This window comes from Littorina saxatilis, linkage group LG13 (assembly GCF_037325665.1).
Source record: "Littorina saxatilis isolate snail1 linkage group LG13, US_GU_Lsax_2.0, whole genome shotgun sequence".
NCBI lineage: Eukaryota > Metazoa > Mollusca > Gastropoda > Littorinimorpha > Littorinidae > Littorina > Littorina saxatilis.
In genome coordinates, this window is record NC_090257.1 from 3993398 (window position 1) to 4012255 (window position 18858).

Sequence of the window (18858 nt, forward strand, 5' to 3'; positions counted from 1 at the left end):
TACTGCTTGACTAAAATCTTTACAAACATTGACTATATTCTATACAAGAAACACTTAACAAGGGTAAAAGGAGAAACAGAATCCGTTAGTCGCCTCTTACGACATGCTGGGGAGCATCGGGTAAATTCTTCCCCCTAACCCGCGGGGGGACTTGAGGGCTGTAACAGCGACACAACTTTGAAGTGGACAGGTTTTTGTCTTGCGTCGTTAGCACACTATACTTGATGCGCCTTATGTTTGCCATCGATTATTTGATCATGAGACCACACCAAGCACAACAGTCAGAACACTCGGTGCGTTTAATTGAATCTCGTGTATGACACACAACAATTATAAGCTGATGGATTTATTTTACTGGATAATGCAGCAAGCTGTTTGAGTGTTGGCTGGTGGCGACTTGAATCAGTCTCTCAGTTCGGCAAAGTTGTGGAGTTGTGTTAAGATTTAAAAAAAAGAGAGACTTTGGACTAGAGATATAATCAACAGTTTTTAAAGATTGATCGGTGTTTTTGATTTAATTTCTGTCTTGCTGTAGAAATTAGCCAACCGTACGCGTGGCCTGCATTAATTTAACTAAACAATGACGTCAATGAAGTTCTTACCATTGGAGAGGAACGGCAAGAAATCTACAAAGCTCATTTAAATTCGCAAAATGAACATGCTTTACTTGAATTGTCGCCCATACCGCGTAAGACAGTGTCCTGCAATACAGCGTTCTGCAATACAGAGTTCTCGTGTATTAACACAAAATATTTTAGTGATGACTTAGCTTATTGATTTAAACTGGAATTCCGCGTCTACCACGCAACCAGCTTTGCTAGTGCAAAACTGTGTTCAAGGAAAAGTCTGTGTGAAGAAAAAGTGTGATCTGGAATTTTGTTTATATTTTGGATTTATGTGTCAATAAATCAGGTATGTACACGTAGTATTCTGCATGTTATAAATTCCCTTTTCGTACCACTTTGTCTCTGTCTGTCTGCCTGTGTGTTTGTCTGTCTCTCACTCACTCACTTCCCCGTATCCCCCCTCTCTCTCTCTCGCTGTCTCTCTATCACTCTCTCCCTCATCTCACTCTCTCTCTCTCTATCCGTCCGCCCCCCTCTCTCTCTCTATCTGTGTACTTTTTGGTGTAAATGACTGTACATCATCATCATCATCATCATCATCATCATCATCATCATCATCATCTCAAACGTGTGTATATTGGTGTTTGAATGTTAACCTCCATAGTGTTTCTGTTTTAGTTTAATTTGATAATTTTCTTGTTTTGTGTGTTTGTTGTCCCAAGGACAGATTTACAATAAAAATCATTCTCTCTCTCTCTCTCTCTCTCTCTCTCTCTCTCTCTCTCTCTCTCTCTCTCTCTCTCTCTCTCTCTCTCTCTCTCTCTCTCTCTCTCTCTCTCTCTCTCGTTCCCTCTCTTCTGCACTTTCTTATAAGTTACTTGCTTTGAAATGTTCGAACGTTTAACATGAGGTTTGAGACGCGAAATAGTAGGCTGGTATTCTTCAATGATTCAAACAACAGGGCATAATTAACATCGCCAATACACTAGCTGTGCATCGATTCTGTGTCTATTCGACAGCCACAGCTGCACCTTCAATAAAGTGTCCACATGCCTGGACACTCATTTGATCGAGTATCTTTATTCACCAATTGAAAAACATTTGTGTGTGTGTGTGTGTGACACAGTGTGTGTGTGTGTGTGTGCGTGCGTGCGTGCGTGCGTGCGTGCGTGCCGATACATTCAATGCATCTACATACAAGTTATTCTGCATAGATGATATCTCCACATTTTTTGGGGGTCGAAAAATATATTTAAAGGAAAATCTAAATAACATAGTGACTGTGGTGAGACGAACAAAGTTGGAAAACAAGTCGCGTAAGGCGAAAATACAACATTTAGTCAAGTAGCTGTCGAACTCACAGAATGAAACTAAACGCAATGCAACGCAGCAAGACCGTATACTCGTAACATCGTCAGTCCACCGCTCACGGCAAAGGCAGTGAAATTGACAAGAAGAGCGGGGTAGTAGTTGCGCTGAGAAGGATAGCACGCTTTTCCGTACCTCTCTTAGTTTTAACTTTCTGAGCGTCTTTTTAATTCAAACATATCATATCTATATGTTTTTGGAATCAGGAACCGACAAGGAATAAGATGAAATTGTTTTTAAGTTGATTTCGAAAATTTAATTTTGATCATAATTTTTATATTTTTAATTTTCAGAGCTTGATATTAATCCAAATATAACATATTTATATGTTTTTGGAATCAGAAAATGATAAAGAATAAGATGAACGTAAATTTGGATCGTTTTATAAAAAAAATGGTGTTTTTTTTACAATTTTCAGATTTTTAATGACCAAAGTCAGCAATTAATTTTTAAGCCACCAAGCTGAAATGCAATACGAAAGTCCGGCCTTTGTCGAAGATTGCTTGGCCAAAATTGCAATCAATTTGATTGAAAAATGAGAGTGTGACAGTGCCGCCTCAACTTTTACAAAAAGCCGGATATGACGTCATCAAAGGTATTTATTGAAAAAAAGAAAAAAATATCCGGGGATATCATTCCCAGGAACTCTCATGTAAAATTTCATAAAGATCGGTCCAGTAGTTTGGTCTGAATCGCTCTACACACACACACGCACAGACACACAGACACACACACACACATACACCACGACCCTCGTCTCGATTCCCCCTCTATGTTAAAACATTTAGTCAAAACTTGACTAAATGTAAAAACAAAGGACAACAAAAAGCAAAAGCCACACTGACGGAACGAACACGGACAAGGTTGGAAAAGAAGATGATGGGAAACACTAAAGGGAATGAACTCTGGCAACGGAAAGAAAATAAAGGGGAAATTAGTGGTTATAGGATGACTTGTCAAGGGCACACAAACTAACGGTAATATACCTAATTTTTGTGTGTGCAAACGTCCAAAGTACACAGCACAAAACTTGACAAAATGTAAAAATGGAACAGCATTTTGTCTGCGTGTTTCTATGTGTGTTTTTCAAGTATAATTATATACGTAGTCCTAATACCGTTACCTTCCAGGATGCGGAGAGGATACACAAACACACGGGTGATCTTCTTCAACGCTCCCTCAGCCGCTAACTGGGGTCGCCCCGTTCACAGCAGACGTCGTCTGCACTTCACGCTCTGTGCGCTGGTGCTGCTCTCCCTTGCCACCTTCTTCATGGCCGCTTACGTCTTCAATAACCTTTCACACAAAAACGGTCAGTGAGGCTATCCTGTTACATTTAAGAAAGAAACGATGAAATAAACTTTTATTTATCCACACCAAAACCGTTATCTTCCACTCATCAACAACTGTTCATACAAGAACGGTCATTTCGCCGACATTGTTTTTAAGACATCCAAGAAAAAAAACTTTAAAATAAACTACACAATATGACATTTAAAGGCTCAATGGTTTGGAGATCGGACACTTCTCAAAACCTTTAAAGTTACTTTTAATGCATTCCCGTGTAGATCGTCTTTTAAATCACCGTAAATCCATGGGATAAGAGCTGCCTTCACTGACTTCATTGAACATATAGGCTACCAAACATGTTCAGACTGGTTGCGTTCCGGCCGAGGCAGTGCAGTGCGGGACATTTCGATTAATTAATTCTGTAACTGATACCTATGCCAATCTTCCAAAATTATGTATAACGAAATTCCTACAGGAAGCAGTCCGGGTGTTGTTTGTACATGCATGTTTAAATCAGCTGAAGGAGCTCTCGTTACATGTAAAACCTCGGAAAAATCTGTGTTGGTTTACATGAACGATCGTTTACACGTGTAAGGAGAGCCCAGTGGCTCAGGTGATAGAGCAACAGACTTGTGATCGGCGGGTCACGGGTTTGCATCCGGGCTTGGACGGACACGGGTCAATTGTTTGTGCAGACTCAGAGAGTCTCCATGTCCCACCCCCATGTCACCCCCATGACACGTAAAAGATTTCGGTCATTGTGCCAGAATTTCCGGTGGCGGGTTAAACATAAACACGCATATTCCTAGGAAGCGCGACCTTGTTTGCTGCTAGCGACCCGAATTTGTCAGCGATAAGACAATATAAAAAACCCACTAAAATTAAAATTAAATTAAATTAAATGAAACATTCATAATCAATGCGAAGGCAAGTAAAAGATGAGTGAAACCGGTCTTCGGGAGAAAGAGTCGGTGGGTGCGGAATATTTTGTTTCTGGGGTCTCTAATGTTTTGTGGTGGTTTGCAGGCAATCCCTACTGGACTACAGGAGAGCGTCTGCGTCTGACAGCTGTCCAATCAGGGGATGGCCTGCGAGTCACGTGGTATAGTGAACTCAATACAAGACAAAGACTGGAAAGGGCTCTCGCAACCCCATGTAAGTTGTCTTTCTGTGAAGCGCTTGCCTAACATGCATAACTAAACGTCTGAGTCGGATCAAAAAAAGAAAAGGTTTGTTGCGTTTCAAATGTGTTTTCATATTTTGTTGTTGAATATTCTTTTTTTTTTTTTAGTATACATATAATTTTGTTTTGACTCTTCCCCCCCCCCCCCCCCCCCCCCCCCCCTCCTCCTCCGCCGCCAAGAGGGCCACAATTATAACTGAAGTACTTGCCTTCAGCGATTCACAATCTGCACAAAATGCACAAATATTTTTAATTTAGATTGTGTTTTTGCTTATTAATATAGACCAACGTGCAAACCATTGCAGGCAAAGATCCTCTAATGCTGGAAGGTGACGTCAGCGATCGATCTTATGACGCAACCAAGCCGGAAAAAGAACAGCTGATGATGGCAGTCACTCGTGACGTCATAGGAGACATCACGCTGGAGGACTGGCTGGACGAAGTCATCGCTTCCAGGAAAGGTGGCATCAAACTAAATTTCATGGTAAGTGTTACGACAACCCAACACACGAGACAAATCCGTCGTGATATAACCTTGAATGGTTGAAAACGACGTTAAACACCAAAATAAGAAAGAATGAGACAAATGTGTGTGTTCAGGTTTTTGACCGCGAAGAGGTACTCATTTTCTCATTCGCGTCGGTACAGATTCGCCAGAGAATTTTCTCGTGTTCGAAGTCCAGCCATGTGGGCACTCTTGTCCATCGTGGACACTTTTAGACGATTACAGTTAAAATAAGTATCGATGGTACGCATGATGACGCAAATTTAGTACGGGACCCTTCCAAGAACTGGTACAGGTTTTCTCCCCGACTTCTAGTGCGTACAGTACGCCGGGACGCACAATTAATGGAACCATGACTGCTGATATCTTTCAGGCCCCAGACAGCTTGGAGCGAGCACTAGAACTACTAACGAACTGATGATTTGTTTCAGGCCCCAGACAGCCTGGAGCGAGCACTAGAACTACTAACTAACTGATGATTTGTTTCAGGCCCCAGACAGCTTGGAGCGAGCACTAGAACTACTAACTAACTGATGATTTATTTCAGGCCCCAGACAGCTTGGAGCGAGCACTAGAACTACTACTGACTAACTAATGATCTCTTTCAGGCCCCAGACAGCCTGGAGCGAGCGCTAGAACTACTGGCGGCCCGCACCCTTGCTTTGCTTCACGTGCCTGTCTGGCTGGCTGTCACTGTTGTCAACGGGCCTGGTGGGGACGGTAACATCGTTGATGCTAAGTGGTAAGTGTTTGTGCTTTGTCTGTTTGGGCTTCACTTTTGTGTACATTCAACTCTAACCTTGCTCAAACACACACACGTACACTTACATACGTACACACACACACATACGTACGTAGGCTTACACACACGGACGCACACACACGCACTGTGGCGTGTGCGCGCACACAAACACACAGACACAGACAGACAGACAGACATGAGACAGACAGACACACACACACACACACACTTAAACACACACACACACAGACAGACAGACAGACACACACACACACACACACACACTGATACAGACAGACACACACACACACTACGATCAGGGCTGATTAATCAGAACTGAGTGTTGCTTTGTCCAACAGGGCGATGCGGACGGTGAACGTCACATACCCCCGTGCCCAGCTGGTGTTTCAGTGGGCTCTGCCCTGCTGTGGAGACGACGGGGCCAAGTTTGGTCGTGGCAGCATGGAGACCATGCTTAAAGTCTGCCAGCAAACACATCAGGTATTCTTATTGTCAGTCTACCCTTCCGCTGTCTGTTTTTACACCCCCGGTATAGGGGTGTGTATAGGATTCGGTCGATGTGTTTGTTTGTTTGTTTGTGTGTTTGTGTTCGCATATAGATCTCAAGAATGAACGGACCGATCGTCACCAAACTTGGTGAACAGGTTCTATACATTCCTGAGACGGTCCTTACAAAAATTGGGACCAGTCAAACACACGGTTAGGGAGTTATTGGTGGATTAAGATTCTACAAGGACTTATAGAGGGACATATTAATGGTCAAAGGGAAATAACCTTCTCAGTTGGTGGCAGTGAGAATGGTAAGGACGGGGGTGTTTTTCCTACCTCGGAGGAATTTCTTGTTGAGTTTGAAAGCCTATGTTGTCAGAACAATGTGACAACCTGAGCAGTACCGATGAATATAATATTTGCTTTTAAGTTTGTCATCAAAGAAATACAGATTTTGTTTGCATTCATGTCGTGCAGAGTACCTTTGCTTCAGGCTTCAATGATCTGTTAGTGTTTGCTAAAACTGCAGTGTATTTGAGATCAAAGTGCGGCGTAGAAATAAAAAAAAATTGCTCAGTGCTCTATAAGCGTTTGTGCCTGTGAACAGTTTATCATGAAAACACACTGACATGTATCCAGAACATCATAATGATTTTTCTTTGCATGGATCCAGAAGAAGAAAATGTTGTCGTTATAGACCAAAAACAAGACAGATTCAAATCATCTGGAACTCTGGTAGTTTATCTGTTTTGGATGTTAATGTCAATTCAATGATATCATACATACAGCTTGTAGAGAAACGTCTTCACAGAGCAGATATACAAATTATTTCCTTTTAGCCAATCATCGTTAGCGCACGTGCAACACACGCAGCGTTACAATGGCGTCACTTCCGGTGGCTGCTGGAGAGTTCTGATAGGCTGAGCCTGTTACTGTGGTCACCTGATGATGACAAGAGCTGGAGAAACGACACTTCTTACTATGACTTGCTGACCATTAGGTAAGCTTAGAATGGCATGCGTGCGTGCGTGCGTGCGTGCGTGCGTGTGTGTGTTCAAGTTAAGATAGAGAGCCTGAGAGGGAGAGACTAGAGAGAGAGAGAGAGAGAGAGAGAGAGAGAGAGAGAGAGAGAGAGAGAGAGAGAGAGAGAGAGAGAGAGAGAGACTGAGAGAGCACGTCCCGTCACAACTAAGACTAATTGTATCGGGTTTGAGAGACTGTTTTACTTCAGTATTTCTCTTTGATGCAGAGGTGGTGCCTTTACTGTGTATAATGCACACTTCATCTCATCTCTTTAAAAATAAAGCCACTTGTGTTTCTTTCTTTCACATGGCAAAAGTTCGACTTCGAGATCTGCTTCAAATCCAGTCTTTAATTGTAAAATATAAGCACACCGTTCTGTAATACACTATATTTTGATGATTTTATTTCTGCTTCCAGGAATGACTGGAACAAAAGAAGGATATTTTACGACTTGCCAGAACTAAGGCTTCAGCACTTCCGTCGGTTGGCCGAAACTGCTGGAAGTCCCTTGCACCACTTTGACGTGCGCGACCGAGACGCTTCACGGATCACGTGGTCACATGGAGCAAACACAATGGATACTCTTGCTTTGGCAGGGAGAGGTGTGTAAAGTTATTGACAAAAGTATCATAGTATGTTCGTATCTTGATTTGAGTTTTTTCGGTTTAAGTCTTTGTTCAGCTTTAAGGCCATGGCATGTGGAAACACTGATCAAGGAGGTCCTGGAATGCTTCCTATTTTATCGCATTTCAAGTTAGTGTCCACCCTTTGAGTGGAAGGGTAAGGGGGGGGGGGGGGGTGTAGGGGGAGGGGAGTTCACGACCGCGTGTGCCCCTAACACGTAAATCGGCGACAGTCCTAGTTACACCCCCGGTATAGGGGTGTGTATAGGTTTCGCTCGATGTGTTTGTTTGTTTGTTTGTTTTGTTTGTGTTCGCATATAGATCTCAAGAATGAACGGACCGATCGTCACCAAACTTGGTGAACAGGTTCTATACATTCCTGAGACGGTCCTTACAACAAGAAGAGCAAACGCTCGATCGAGTCACTTTCGCAGTTCTGAATATTATATGAGGCATCAGATGGACAGGAAGAAATTGCTATTCACAACACAATGAGTCACGTTCACATAAAATTTGAGCCCGGTCACTTTTATAGTTTCCGAGAAAAGCCCAACGTTAAGTTGTGTGTTGCCGAACAGAAAAGGCTAGTTATCTCCCTTGTTTTTCTGATAACGTTCGTAAAAGGCTACAGATGTAAATACTTTGATGTAAAGAATAATCCTACAAAGTTTCAATCACATCCGATGAACTTTGTCAAAGATATAAAATGTCTAATTTTTCCTTTGACGCTGACCTGTGACCTTGAAAAAGGTCAAAGGTCAACGAAACCATCGTTAAAGTGTAGAGGTCATTGGAGGTCACGACTAAACAAAATATGAGCCCGATCGCTTTGATAGTTTCCGAGAAAAGTCCAACGTTAAGGTGGTGTCTACGGACGGCCGGCCGGACAGACTAACACTGACCGATTACATCGAGTCACTTTTTCTCAAGTGACTCAAAAATTGGGACCAGTCAAACACACGGTTAGGGAGTTATTGGTGGATTAAAATTATGCAAGGACTTATAGAGGAACATCTTAATTGTCAAAGGGAAATAACCATTCTCACTCAGTCACTGCCACCAACTGAGAAGGTTATTTCCCTTTGACGGGGGTGTTTTTCCTACCTCGTAGGAATTTCTTGTTTCGTTTTGCTTTGTTGTTGACCAGAGGGTGCTATGATGCTCGAAGCTGACGTGTCACTGGACGGCCAAGGGACCTCACGTCAGACCAACACTCCCGTCATGACACACAGAGGAGTGCCGCGAGACAAACATAAGAACGCCAGCCTCTCCCTCCGCCAGTGGCTAGAACTGGTGCTAAGCACTAATAAAGCCATCAAGGTAGGCTACTATGGCCGGCGTCTGGAGGTGATATCTAAAACATAATTATCTTGAGAGAGAGAGGGAACTGAATTGAATTGAACTGAACTGAACTGAGACTGTGAGAGAGAGAGAGAGAGAGAGAGAGAGAGAGAGAGAGAGAGAGAGAGAGAGAGAGAGAGAGAGAGAGAGAGAGAGAGAGAGAGAGAGAGAGAGAGAGAGAGATGCAAAATGAGCACAAGAACGCCACCCTCTCCCTCCACCAAAGGTTAGAAATGGTGCTCAAGACCAATACGGCCATCAACTTGATCAAGGTACGGCCAGTAGACTAAGAGGGACGGAAGGGGGGGGGGGGGGGCGGTAGCCGCGAGACGAGCACACTGAAGAACTGGCACCACCCTTTCCCTTCCCCAGTGACTCGACTAGAACTGGTGCTAAGCACTGATAAAGCCATCAAGGAGGTCAGTTGGGATGAATTGGGGGGGGGGGGGGGGGGGGGACTGTGTAGGGGAAGGGGGTTCCGCGAAACTGACAAGCCCAAGTGGCTAGAAGTGTTCCAGTAGGAATAAAGCCATCAAGGTACGGTGTGTGTGTGTGTGCGTGCGCGCGCGCTAGAGACAGCAAGAGAAGAAGAAGGCGAACAACCACAGTGACAACAATGACAAGACAAGACTGACAAGAAAACAGCCACCACAAGAACCACTGCTGACACCCACACATTATAAACTCATATGATTTTCTCATTTAGTTGACTAGTTAAGAGTAATTTTCTATACATTCAGTCACAAACTGTAACTAGATACCCTATTCAGAAAAGACATCATTCCAAATCCAGGAAGTTTTGAAACAAGTACATACTTCCCAAAAAATGAGCACCTCCCCGTGGAGTTTACAATAAGAACCACTCCCTACACAAGTTTTACTTCCGGTAAATATGACTTCAAAGTGGTTTCATGCAGTGCTAGTATTACGCTGGGAGTGTACACATCCCAAGCAGTGGATAGTGAAATTTCTGGATTTGCGTTCAAACTGCCCCCTTTTGTTATTACCGTGAGAGGAAGAGGAGTACTTTCTTTCTGCGAAAATGGAATAGCTTGCGTGTTTATAGCTTGATGCGTTTTAGGGTGAGCGAGTCATAGTCATAAAATGTGTCAATGAGGCCAGGCCACTTTTACATTACATAAGACTATGCACCAACCAGAAACATGGGTGAAACTGATCAGAATTGAAAATGAGGCCGGGGTCCAGGGGCCGCCTAGGCCCTGGTGGGGTGCAGGGGCAACGCCCTGCTAGGGAAGAAAACGAAAAATGAGGCTTTTTAAGGGTAAAAGTAGGCCTCTCCTGGTATCTCAAAACACAAATTTGCACATTAAACAATGGTAACAAATGCCAAGCTGTTGTCCGATAATTCGCGCGCACAGTGAAACAAAGACTCAGCGATGTCCGGTCACTGTTTTAGAGAAAATACAGATCAGATCGCCGGCGAATAATTTTTTTAATTTAAAAAAAAATTTTTTGTAAAGATTTTTAAAATAAGGAATTCCTTATTTGACCAATTTCATTTGGCGGATTTCCGCCCTGAGGCGGAAAAGTTTCACCCATGCAGAAACCCAAACCAAACACTGAGTCTGACTGCTTTATGTTCAGTCAGTCTAGGAATTTATTTTCATTAATAGTTAATTTCTTGACCGACACTTGCCAAATCAATTCAGAAAGCAGCCAGGCTGTTGACTTTTAGTATGTGTCAGTCACTGTCTAAGTGAAGGGATGGTCTTATCCCATGTGAAAGATTGATCAGATCTGAGATTGTGGGTCACATTACTGTCGAGGGCTGTGCTTTATTTTAATCTAATCTTTGGGTAATCTTGAACTTTAGTGTGTTAAATTCATAGCTCAGAATCCTGTGACATTCTTTACTTAATTTGATACAAGTCCCTGTAAGCAAGCCAAAGAACATTTGTCGTGAAATTAATTGACGGATTGAGCTCCAAACGTAATTCTGAGCTATGAATCTAACACACTAAAGTTCAAGATTACCAATCTTTGATACCTGTAGCTGGACATCAAGAGCTCGGACGCCGTTGTACCAACCCTGAAACTTCTGGCCGAGAAGCGATCCCAGTTGCAGCGTCCTATCTGGCTGAACGGGGACATCCTTCGCGGTCCCAACGCCCTCCATGACCCAATGAACACCACCCACTTTCTCAAGTCCGTCAACGCCATTTTCCCGGAAGTGGCGTTCTCGCTGGGCTGGACTTCCGGCTGGAGTGACGGGCAGGACAATGAGGCCTACTCGTGGGAGATGGTGGAAAAGATGGAAAAAGTTGCACGCAAGCTGCATCAGCCCATCACTTTTGCTGTGCGAGCGGTAAGATGGTTTTTTTTGTTAAAAAAACCCATCTTTTTGTTTTCATCAGTTTTCTGAAAAATTTGACCATGAGATAAACTAACGGAAAGTCACTGTATTTGACTTAAAATGCACGAGAAATGTGTTGCCAAAAAATGCTTCACAATTAACTGTCGCTCAATACTGAAATAAATGTCAGTAGTGGTCGATAACACACTCTTCTTCATCGTAACTTGATACTCCTCCATCACAATGACAGTTCTTGACTCCAAAAGTGTCATCGCTGTTTAAAAATAGTGTTTGGAAGTGTTCAGATTGCAAACATTGCTCATGGTGACCACATTGTGAACACTTTAATTGTTAGTTTGAACACACTTTTAGATATTATATTGTGAACAGAGAAAGTGTTCAAAATGTTTCATAAAATTTAGAGTGTGATGACTGCTAATGTAATACGTGTATATATATAAGCAAAGCAAGTTTTTAGGTCTTAGAACATAAGTACAGGGCTAACACCAAAACAAAGTGAACAACCTGAAAGGCCAGGGTCCATGGCAGTGCCCCCTAGAAGCTGAGGCTTTTCTTTATTATCTTGTAGGGACAAACGGAACAGTTTTACTGAAAGAAACCGGATTTTCCGGTTTTCAAAAACCGGATTTCCGGCGAGAACCGGAAAGGTGTTAGCCCTGCAAGTATTACCGTACCAACATTTTTGTCCAGGTTTTGGCAAGGCGATCTTGGGAGAAGTTGGACTGGTTGTTACGTCAGTCACGCAGCTACTCTCTGACGCTCTGGTGCTCGCCCACGTCAACAGATAAAATCGCCGTCAGTGACATGGACTTCATACGTCATCAGTCCGAACGAAGTCGTGTCTATTTTGACGTACCTCCTGATGTCATGCCCATTTTGTAGGAATAATTTATTTGTAGCATTACATATATATTATACTTTGGGATGGTTTATTGCAAATAGGCTATCATGGGGTTGTGTGTGTGTGTGTTGGGGGGGGGGGGGGGGTGAGGTCGAAGTAAAGAACGTTTTGAACGAAACAGCTTACAGAGGAACCCCCTTTTTAAGTGTCTCTGTGTACATTTGATGTGAGTCTTATTTTACCTTTACATAACACTCCCACCTGATCATGTGCTATGAGGTGTGATTTGTCAGCTATTTGTATCTGGATTGATTTTTCTTTAACATGTGGATTAAATAAGGAATGTGAATGTGAGTGTGAGTGAGAGAGAGAGAGAGGTGCACACGAAGACAACTGCAAAGGCTACCCAAACAAATAAAGGAAATACCAGCCCACAATGGTTATAAAACGGATCTTGTTCTCAATCATTTAAGTAAGCAGGTACTGACACTCAAGCAGGTACCCTAACAAAACTCGTCAATTACGAATCAACATTGGAAAATAATTATGTCACACACTGAACTTATAAAACTGTTATTAATATGTTAATGCAAACACAGAAAAGGCACTCCAGCTTTTATCACCAATCAACATTGACTACTAATTTTCATCCACTACATTTTTATTAACAAAGCACTGCATGTCTTTTGGTCTTAGAATTTGTATTCGACCAACTGGGGTTGAACACAAATAAATTTTCTATGTGACTTGGGAGAATGGATCTGCATTCTCATTGTCAAGCATAGAAACCCAGCTTCTTTCAAGGGAAAACTCAGGTAAACAATCATCGCTGCATGAAAACTAAGTACACTCACCAAGAAATACTCTTTGAGTTACAGTGCGTATGTGATCAATATTGCGGATATTCAAAATAGGTATGCTATAACAAAACAGATTCACAGAATTTTCAAAGCAATTTGACCCATAAATGAAAAGAACAGTTTCTTTCGAACAGCTGTTTGAAATTATTAGGTCATTGAATGCCAAAGATTTATCAATTAACAAATTTCAAAGAATTAGCTGGCGGCAAGCTCAACAGATTTTTCAGGCATGAACAATAGGTGCAGAAATTAGATTAAAGTTGTTTTGCCTATTCACATATTGTCTGAATCACAAATATTCCTACAACCACACATGCCACGACAGGCTCCGAATCACTCATAATTACACAATTTCACTTCAAATAATTCTAGCTATGGATTCCACAGCACATACATACATTCTAACACACAATGAACAACCACTATACCCTCCAAAAAAAGCCTCAACAAGGTAAACAAAACTTTCAGACCTTCCTTTTCTTTCTCACTTCTTTCTTTTTTTTTCAAATTTCTATGAAAGACCAAGCAGGAGACGAAGAACATTCTTCTGTACTCAACTGTATCAAGATCATGAAAAATACAACGTCACTGGTGAGTCAAGTTTCGCTTTTGGATCAACCTGGCATTTCGCATGGCAGATTTATTCCATGTTATAAACCCTTTCAGCACAGAGCAGTGATACATGTAGGGCCTTCTGGCTGCGAAAAAATATTACAGTGGCTGCGAAAAAATATTACAGTCTGTACTCAAAGTAACATTTCTGAAACTTTCATGGCTGTTTTGGTAAATTTGCTGAAAATAATAAATCCCTGTAACATCCCTCCACTAGTCAGCTTCAGTGTACCAAAATACTCATAGTTATACAATATCTTGTTAGTAGTCATGCACTCATTGCAGGACATTTTGTATGCACATCATAAGGACTAAAGATACCAGAACACTCTAGAATACTGCTAGTCAATGAATCTTATCATTTTACTTTCATTATTTTATTTTCCTTCTTGCTCTTGCACATTTCATCAATGCATCTAGGCCTTGAGGAACTTGGCGTGATGCTTGATGTGATCCTCGATGAAAGTGGCGATGAAAAAATAGCTGTGGTCATAGCCCTGCAACACAGAAATGCCATGATGGTACACTGGAACCCCCGTTTTAAGACCCCCCATTTTAAGATTTTGATTTTTCAGAGTTCTCTTTATAAGATCTGTTAATTTACCCCCATTTTAAGACTCCCTCCTTTTCAAGACCTGATTTTCTCAGATTTTTTAGATGTCTTAAAAGGGGGGTTCCACTGTATGCTAGGGTGTGGCAAAGTTTCTGGAAGTTTCTGAAGGTCACCGAAAAAGAGAAAAAAGATCGCAACCATTTAGTGTAATCGGTGAGTTATAAACAATATGAAAGCCCTGTAATCAACATACTAATACTAAAATATTAAGATGTAAAGCAAGACACATTGCCACCTTTTTGTGTACATTGTATTTTTTTTCTCCCCCATGAACTGTGGGACGGTGAACAGGCCCGCACGAGCCTCAACCACATGTCAAGTCAAGTCAAGACTTTCCTTCCTGGTCTTCCTCCTCACCTAACCTAAAACAAATTGTCATTTGGTCTCGTCCACCGGTAGAATATAGTTTGCTGGACATATTTTTCTCATATAATCCTGTAGTCATTCTTGTTGTTTTTTTCTCCAAAGAATGCCCATGAACTTACAATGCATTTTTTTTCAACAAAGGGGAAGATTCAAAGTACCTCTTGCATTCTCAAGACGACTGGAGATTTTGTTGCTGTGCATGCTTCAATCAGATTATCCGGCAGAAGCTGCTTGTCCGCAAGAAAGTTATCCGCCTTACCCTGCAACAGAATAGATATGAATCAAACATACATTATATATGCAATAATCAGGCCATGTATAAAACATACAAACTTACCTCGTATGTGAAGAAACAGGCATACAGAACACACACATAAACATAGCCATTATCAGACACACAGACAAACACTAGAGCTGGATACAAGTACCAATTCCCATAGCTGTTTTAATCATTTCAGTTTTCTTGTATTGATTTTAGCATGAGAATCTGGCTAGGTAGTTTTCCATCAATGCATTGAAGCCTGGAACCAGACTGTATACTCTTCTTCTTCTTCTTCAGCGTTCCAGAATTTTCTGGTTGCGTGTGAGCTCGTTTGCCCATTTGGGTTCCCCAAACTATACTCTGAGAGCATAGTCAGCTTCACTCCGCTTTCATTGGGTAGGCATGCTGGGTATTTTTGTGTTTCCATAACCCACCGAACTCCGACATGGATTACAGGATCTTTTTCGTGCGCACTTGGTCTTGTGCTTGAGTGTACACACGAAGGAGGTTGAGTCACAACAGGTCTGCACATAAGTTGACCTGGGAGATCGGAAAAATCTCCACTCTTAACCCATCAGGCGGCAGCGACCGGGATTCGAACTCACGACCTCCCGATTAGGAGGCCGACGTCTTACCACCACGCCACTGCGCCCGTCACCGTATACTCATTGTCAATATTCTTCTTCAGAACAATTGAGGCAATTCACATGTTCTGCCTTCTGATTTGTTATAATGTCTCCAACAGGGGGGAAAAACCACATTCACATTGCAATGATTGAATTCCATTGTTTCTGTTGATTGCTACAAAAACGCATGAAGAATACTGATTCAAACCAGAATGGTGCGCAAACTGGTGTTTTGTTTTCAAAATGGTTTTTGGCTTACGTCTGCAGCTCTAACCCACACACACACACGAAGAGACCACGACTGTATACACCTGAACAGAGGGAATCATGTGCATACAGAACTAGATTCTGTTTCCATCACATGGCAATTAATGCAGTGCCTGCACTTGTGGATGCATTTTTACATTTAGTCAAGTTTTGACTAAATGTTTTAACGTAGAGGGGGGAATCGAGACGAGGGTGTGGTGTATGTGTGTGTGTCTGTGCGTGTGTGTGTGTGTGTGGGTGTAGAGCGATTCAGACTAAACTACTGGACCGATCTTTATGAAATTTGACATGAGAGTTCCTGGGTATGATATCCCCATACGTTTTTTTCATTTTTTTGATAAATGTCTTTGATGACGTCATATCCGGCTTTTCGTGAAAGTTGAGGCGGCACTGTCACGCTCTCATTTTTCAACCAAATTGGTTGAAATTTTGGTCAAGTAGTCTTCGACGAAGCCCGGCCTTCGGTATTGCATTTCAGCGTGGTGGCTTAAAAATTAATTAATGACTTTGGTCATTAAAAATCGGAAAATTGTAAAAAAAAATAAAAAATTATAAAACGATCCAAATTTACGTTCATCTTATTCTCCATCATTTTCTGATTCCAAAAACATATAAATATGTTATATTTGGATTAAAAACAAGCTCTGAAAATTAAATATATAAAAATTATTATCAAAATTAAATTGTCCAAATCAATTTAAAAACACTTTCATCTTATTCCTTGTCGGTTCCTGATTCCAAAAACATATAGATATATGTTTGGATTAAAAACACGCTCAGAAAGTTAAAACAAAGATCGTTACAGAAAAGCGTGCTATCCTTCTTAGCGCAACTACTACCCCGCTCTTCTTGTCAATTTCACTGCCTTTGCCATGAGCGGTGGACTGACGATGCTACGAGTATACGGTCTTGCTGAAAAATGGCATTGCGTTCAGTTTCATTCTGTGAGTTCGACAGCTACTTGACTAAATGTTGTATTTTCGCATTACGCGACTTGTTTATACTTTCTTTTGCTTTGCTCTTCTAATTCCTTCTCTCTCTCTCTCTCTCTCTCTCTCTCTCTCTCTCTCTCTCTCTCACACACACCCCTAACTCTCTCTTTCACACACACACTCCCCTAACTCTCTCTTTCACGCACACACACACACACACACACACAGTGCACACACACACACACAAGCAAGCAATCCCTACCTGATCAACCAGCAGTTCAATAGGACAGTGGCACATACAGACCTCTCACACACACCTACACACTCACACTCCCCTAGCTCTCTCACACACACACACACACACACTCCCCTAGCTCTCTTTCTCACACACACACACACACAAGCAATTCCCTACCTGGTCAACCAGCAGTTCAATAGGGGGGCCGTTATATTTGTGCAGCAGGCACACAGAATCGTACTCCTCCCATGCCTTAGTATCAGTGCCTAGGTAACCAGCGAAGGCTTTCTTGCCCCATGCACAGTGGGTGGGATTGGAGATGGGAGCAAAAGCGCTGACTGAGCGGAACATCCCAGGATTCTTGAGGGCGCATACGATAGCTCCATGACCTCCCATGCTGTAACAACAAAAGATCAGTGCAGCTTTAGTGTAACCGAGTGCCGAAACACTACGATCACCTCGGGAGGCGAAGTGCAATCAAACAGGATAGAAAATGTTAGGGCTAATTTCTTAGCCCTATAAAAACTGTTATGCAAACCCGAAGGTTTCCATGAACATACAGACAATGGGAAACCACCAGACCCCATCACAAACAGAGCTCCACAATCCACCAGTGTTGACTTAAAGGCCAACAACTCGGGTGCAGAGTCTGCTGTGAAAGGAGCGGTAGCCTCCCCTGTCACATTAGCATAAATCAATATGCAAGTACAGTGGAACCCCCCTTTTAAGACCCCCAATTCAAGACTCCCTTCTGCATGGCCAAGACCCTGTTTTCTCAGACTTTCTCTTCATAACCTCTGTAAATTTACCCCATTTTAAGGTTCCCTCCATTTAAGACCGGATTTTCTCAGATTTTTGGAGATCTTAGAAGTTTTTTCTTAAAGATTTATTTCTACTGTATAAAAGTGTATAAACAAATCAATATATTAAAATGAATTTTTTTTTTAAACTTCTTTTTTACAAATCCATGAAAAGAATTGAGCGCCTCACTGAGAAAACAACATAGCTGGGAATGAAACTGGAGCAAGAAAGTTCATCGAGACTACTGGTCATGTGACGCGCCACAAGAGTGGAAAAAACAAGTACATCAAAATACTGGATTGGCTTTGAGATGCCCTAGTTTGTGAAGGTAATTATGTAGAGGTTACATGCCGAGTCTCAGTGAATATGTAGAGGTTACATGCCGAGTCTCAGTGAATATGTAGAGGTTACATGCCGAGTCTCAGTGAATATTAAAAATTATGTTCTCAGTTCGTGGTCATGAAAAAGCTTGAGGAAGCTCACATTTTTCATGATCGGCTAACTTCGACCATTGAAGCGAGCTTTTTTATGACCACGAACTTCAAGTATTATTTTACCATCTCAACCCATGAGCTATCGAGGATTCAGGCCTGTTGCTGGGAGGTTATTTTAGTTGCTGGGTGATTAACGAAAAATAAATACCCCTTCGAGATTACAAAAGGAAAGAAGCAGAGGGGGGAATAATCTGATTTTCTTGGTTGTATTGAATGCTGCTTACCTGTGCCCAAAGATGGACTGCCTATCTGGTATGGTGGGGAAGTTTGCATTGATCAAGGCAGGGAGCTGAAAAACAAGAATCAGGGAAATTAACATGATTAATTAAATACATCTGTCCCTAAGGTCACCTAACCGGCACGGTTGGCCTAGTGGTAAGGCGTCCGCCCCGTGATCGGGAGGTCGTGGGTTCGAACCCCGGCCGGGTCATACCTAAGACTTTAAAATTGGCAATCTAGT

At 42.1% G+C, this 18858-nt stretch overlaps 2 protein-coding genes across 2 annotated transcripts in view; one reads left to right on the top strand and one right to left on the bottom strand.

Annotated features, from left to right (window-relative positions):
• On the top strand, nucleotides 1-12764 carry LOC138946310 (uncharacterized). Its single transcript, XM_070317851.1, has 11 exons — nucleotides 1-912; nucleotides 3065-3246; nucleotides 4251-4379; nucleotides 4713-4891; nucleotides 5521-5654; nucleotides 6014-6155; nucleotides 7004-7164; nucleotides 7605-7789; nucleotides 8958-9130; nucleotides 11166-11477; nucleotides 12177-12764. The coding sequence occupies exons 2-11, from the start codon at nucleotides 3066-3068 to the stop codon at nucleotides 12366-12368; spliced, it is 1788 nt and encodes a 595-aa protein (XP_070173952.1). The 5' UTR covers nucleotides 1-912; nucleotide 3065; the 3' UTR covers nucleotides 12369-12764.
• LOC138946313 (S-formylglutathione hydrolase-like) overlaps nucleotides 12765-18858 on the bottom strand; it is a 27711-nt gene continuing 21617 nt past the window's right edge. Inside the window, exons 6-9 of the mRNA XM_070317853.1 lie at nucleotides 18623-18687; nucleotides 17281-17500; nucleotides 14937-15038; nucleotides 12765-14296 (exon numbers count right to left, since the gene is read on the bottom strand). Of these exons, the coding sequence (XP_070173954.1) occupies nucleotides 14216-14296; nucleotides 14937-15038; nucleotides 17281-17500; nucleotides 18623-18687 (468 nt within the window). The 3' untranslated portion in view covers nucleotides 12765-14215. The remainder of the gene's footprint in view (nucleotides 14297-14936; nucleotides 15039-17280; nucleotides 17501-18622; nucleotides 18688-18858) is intronic.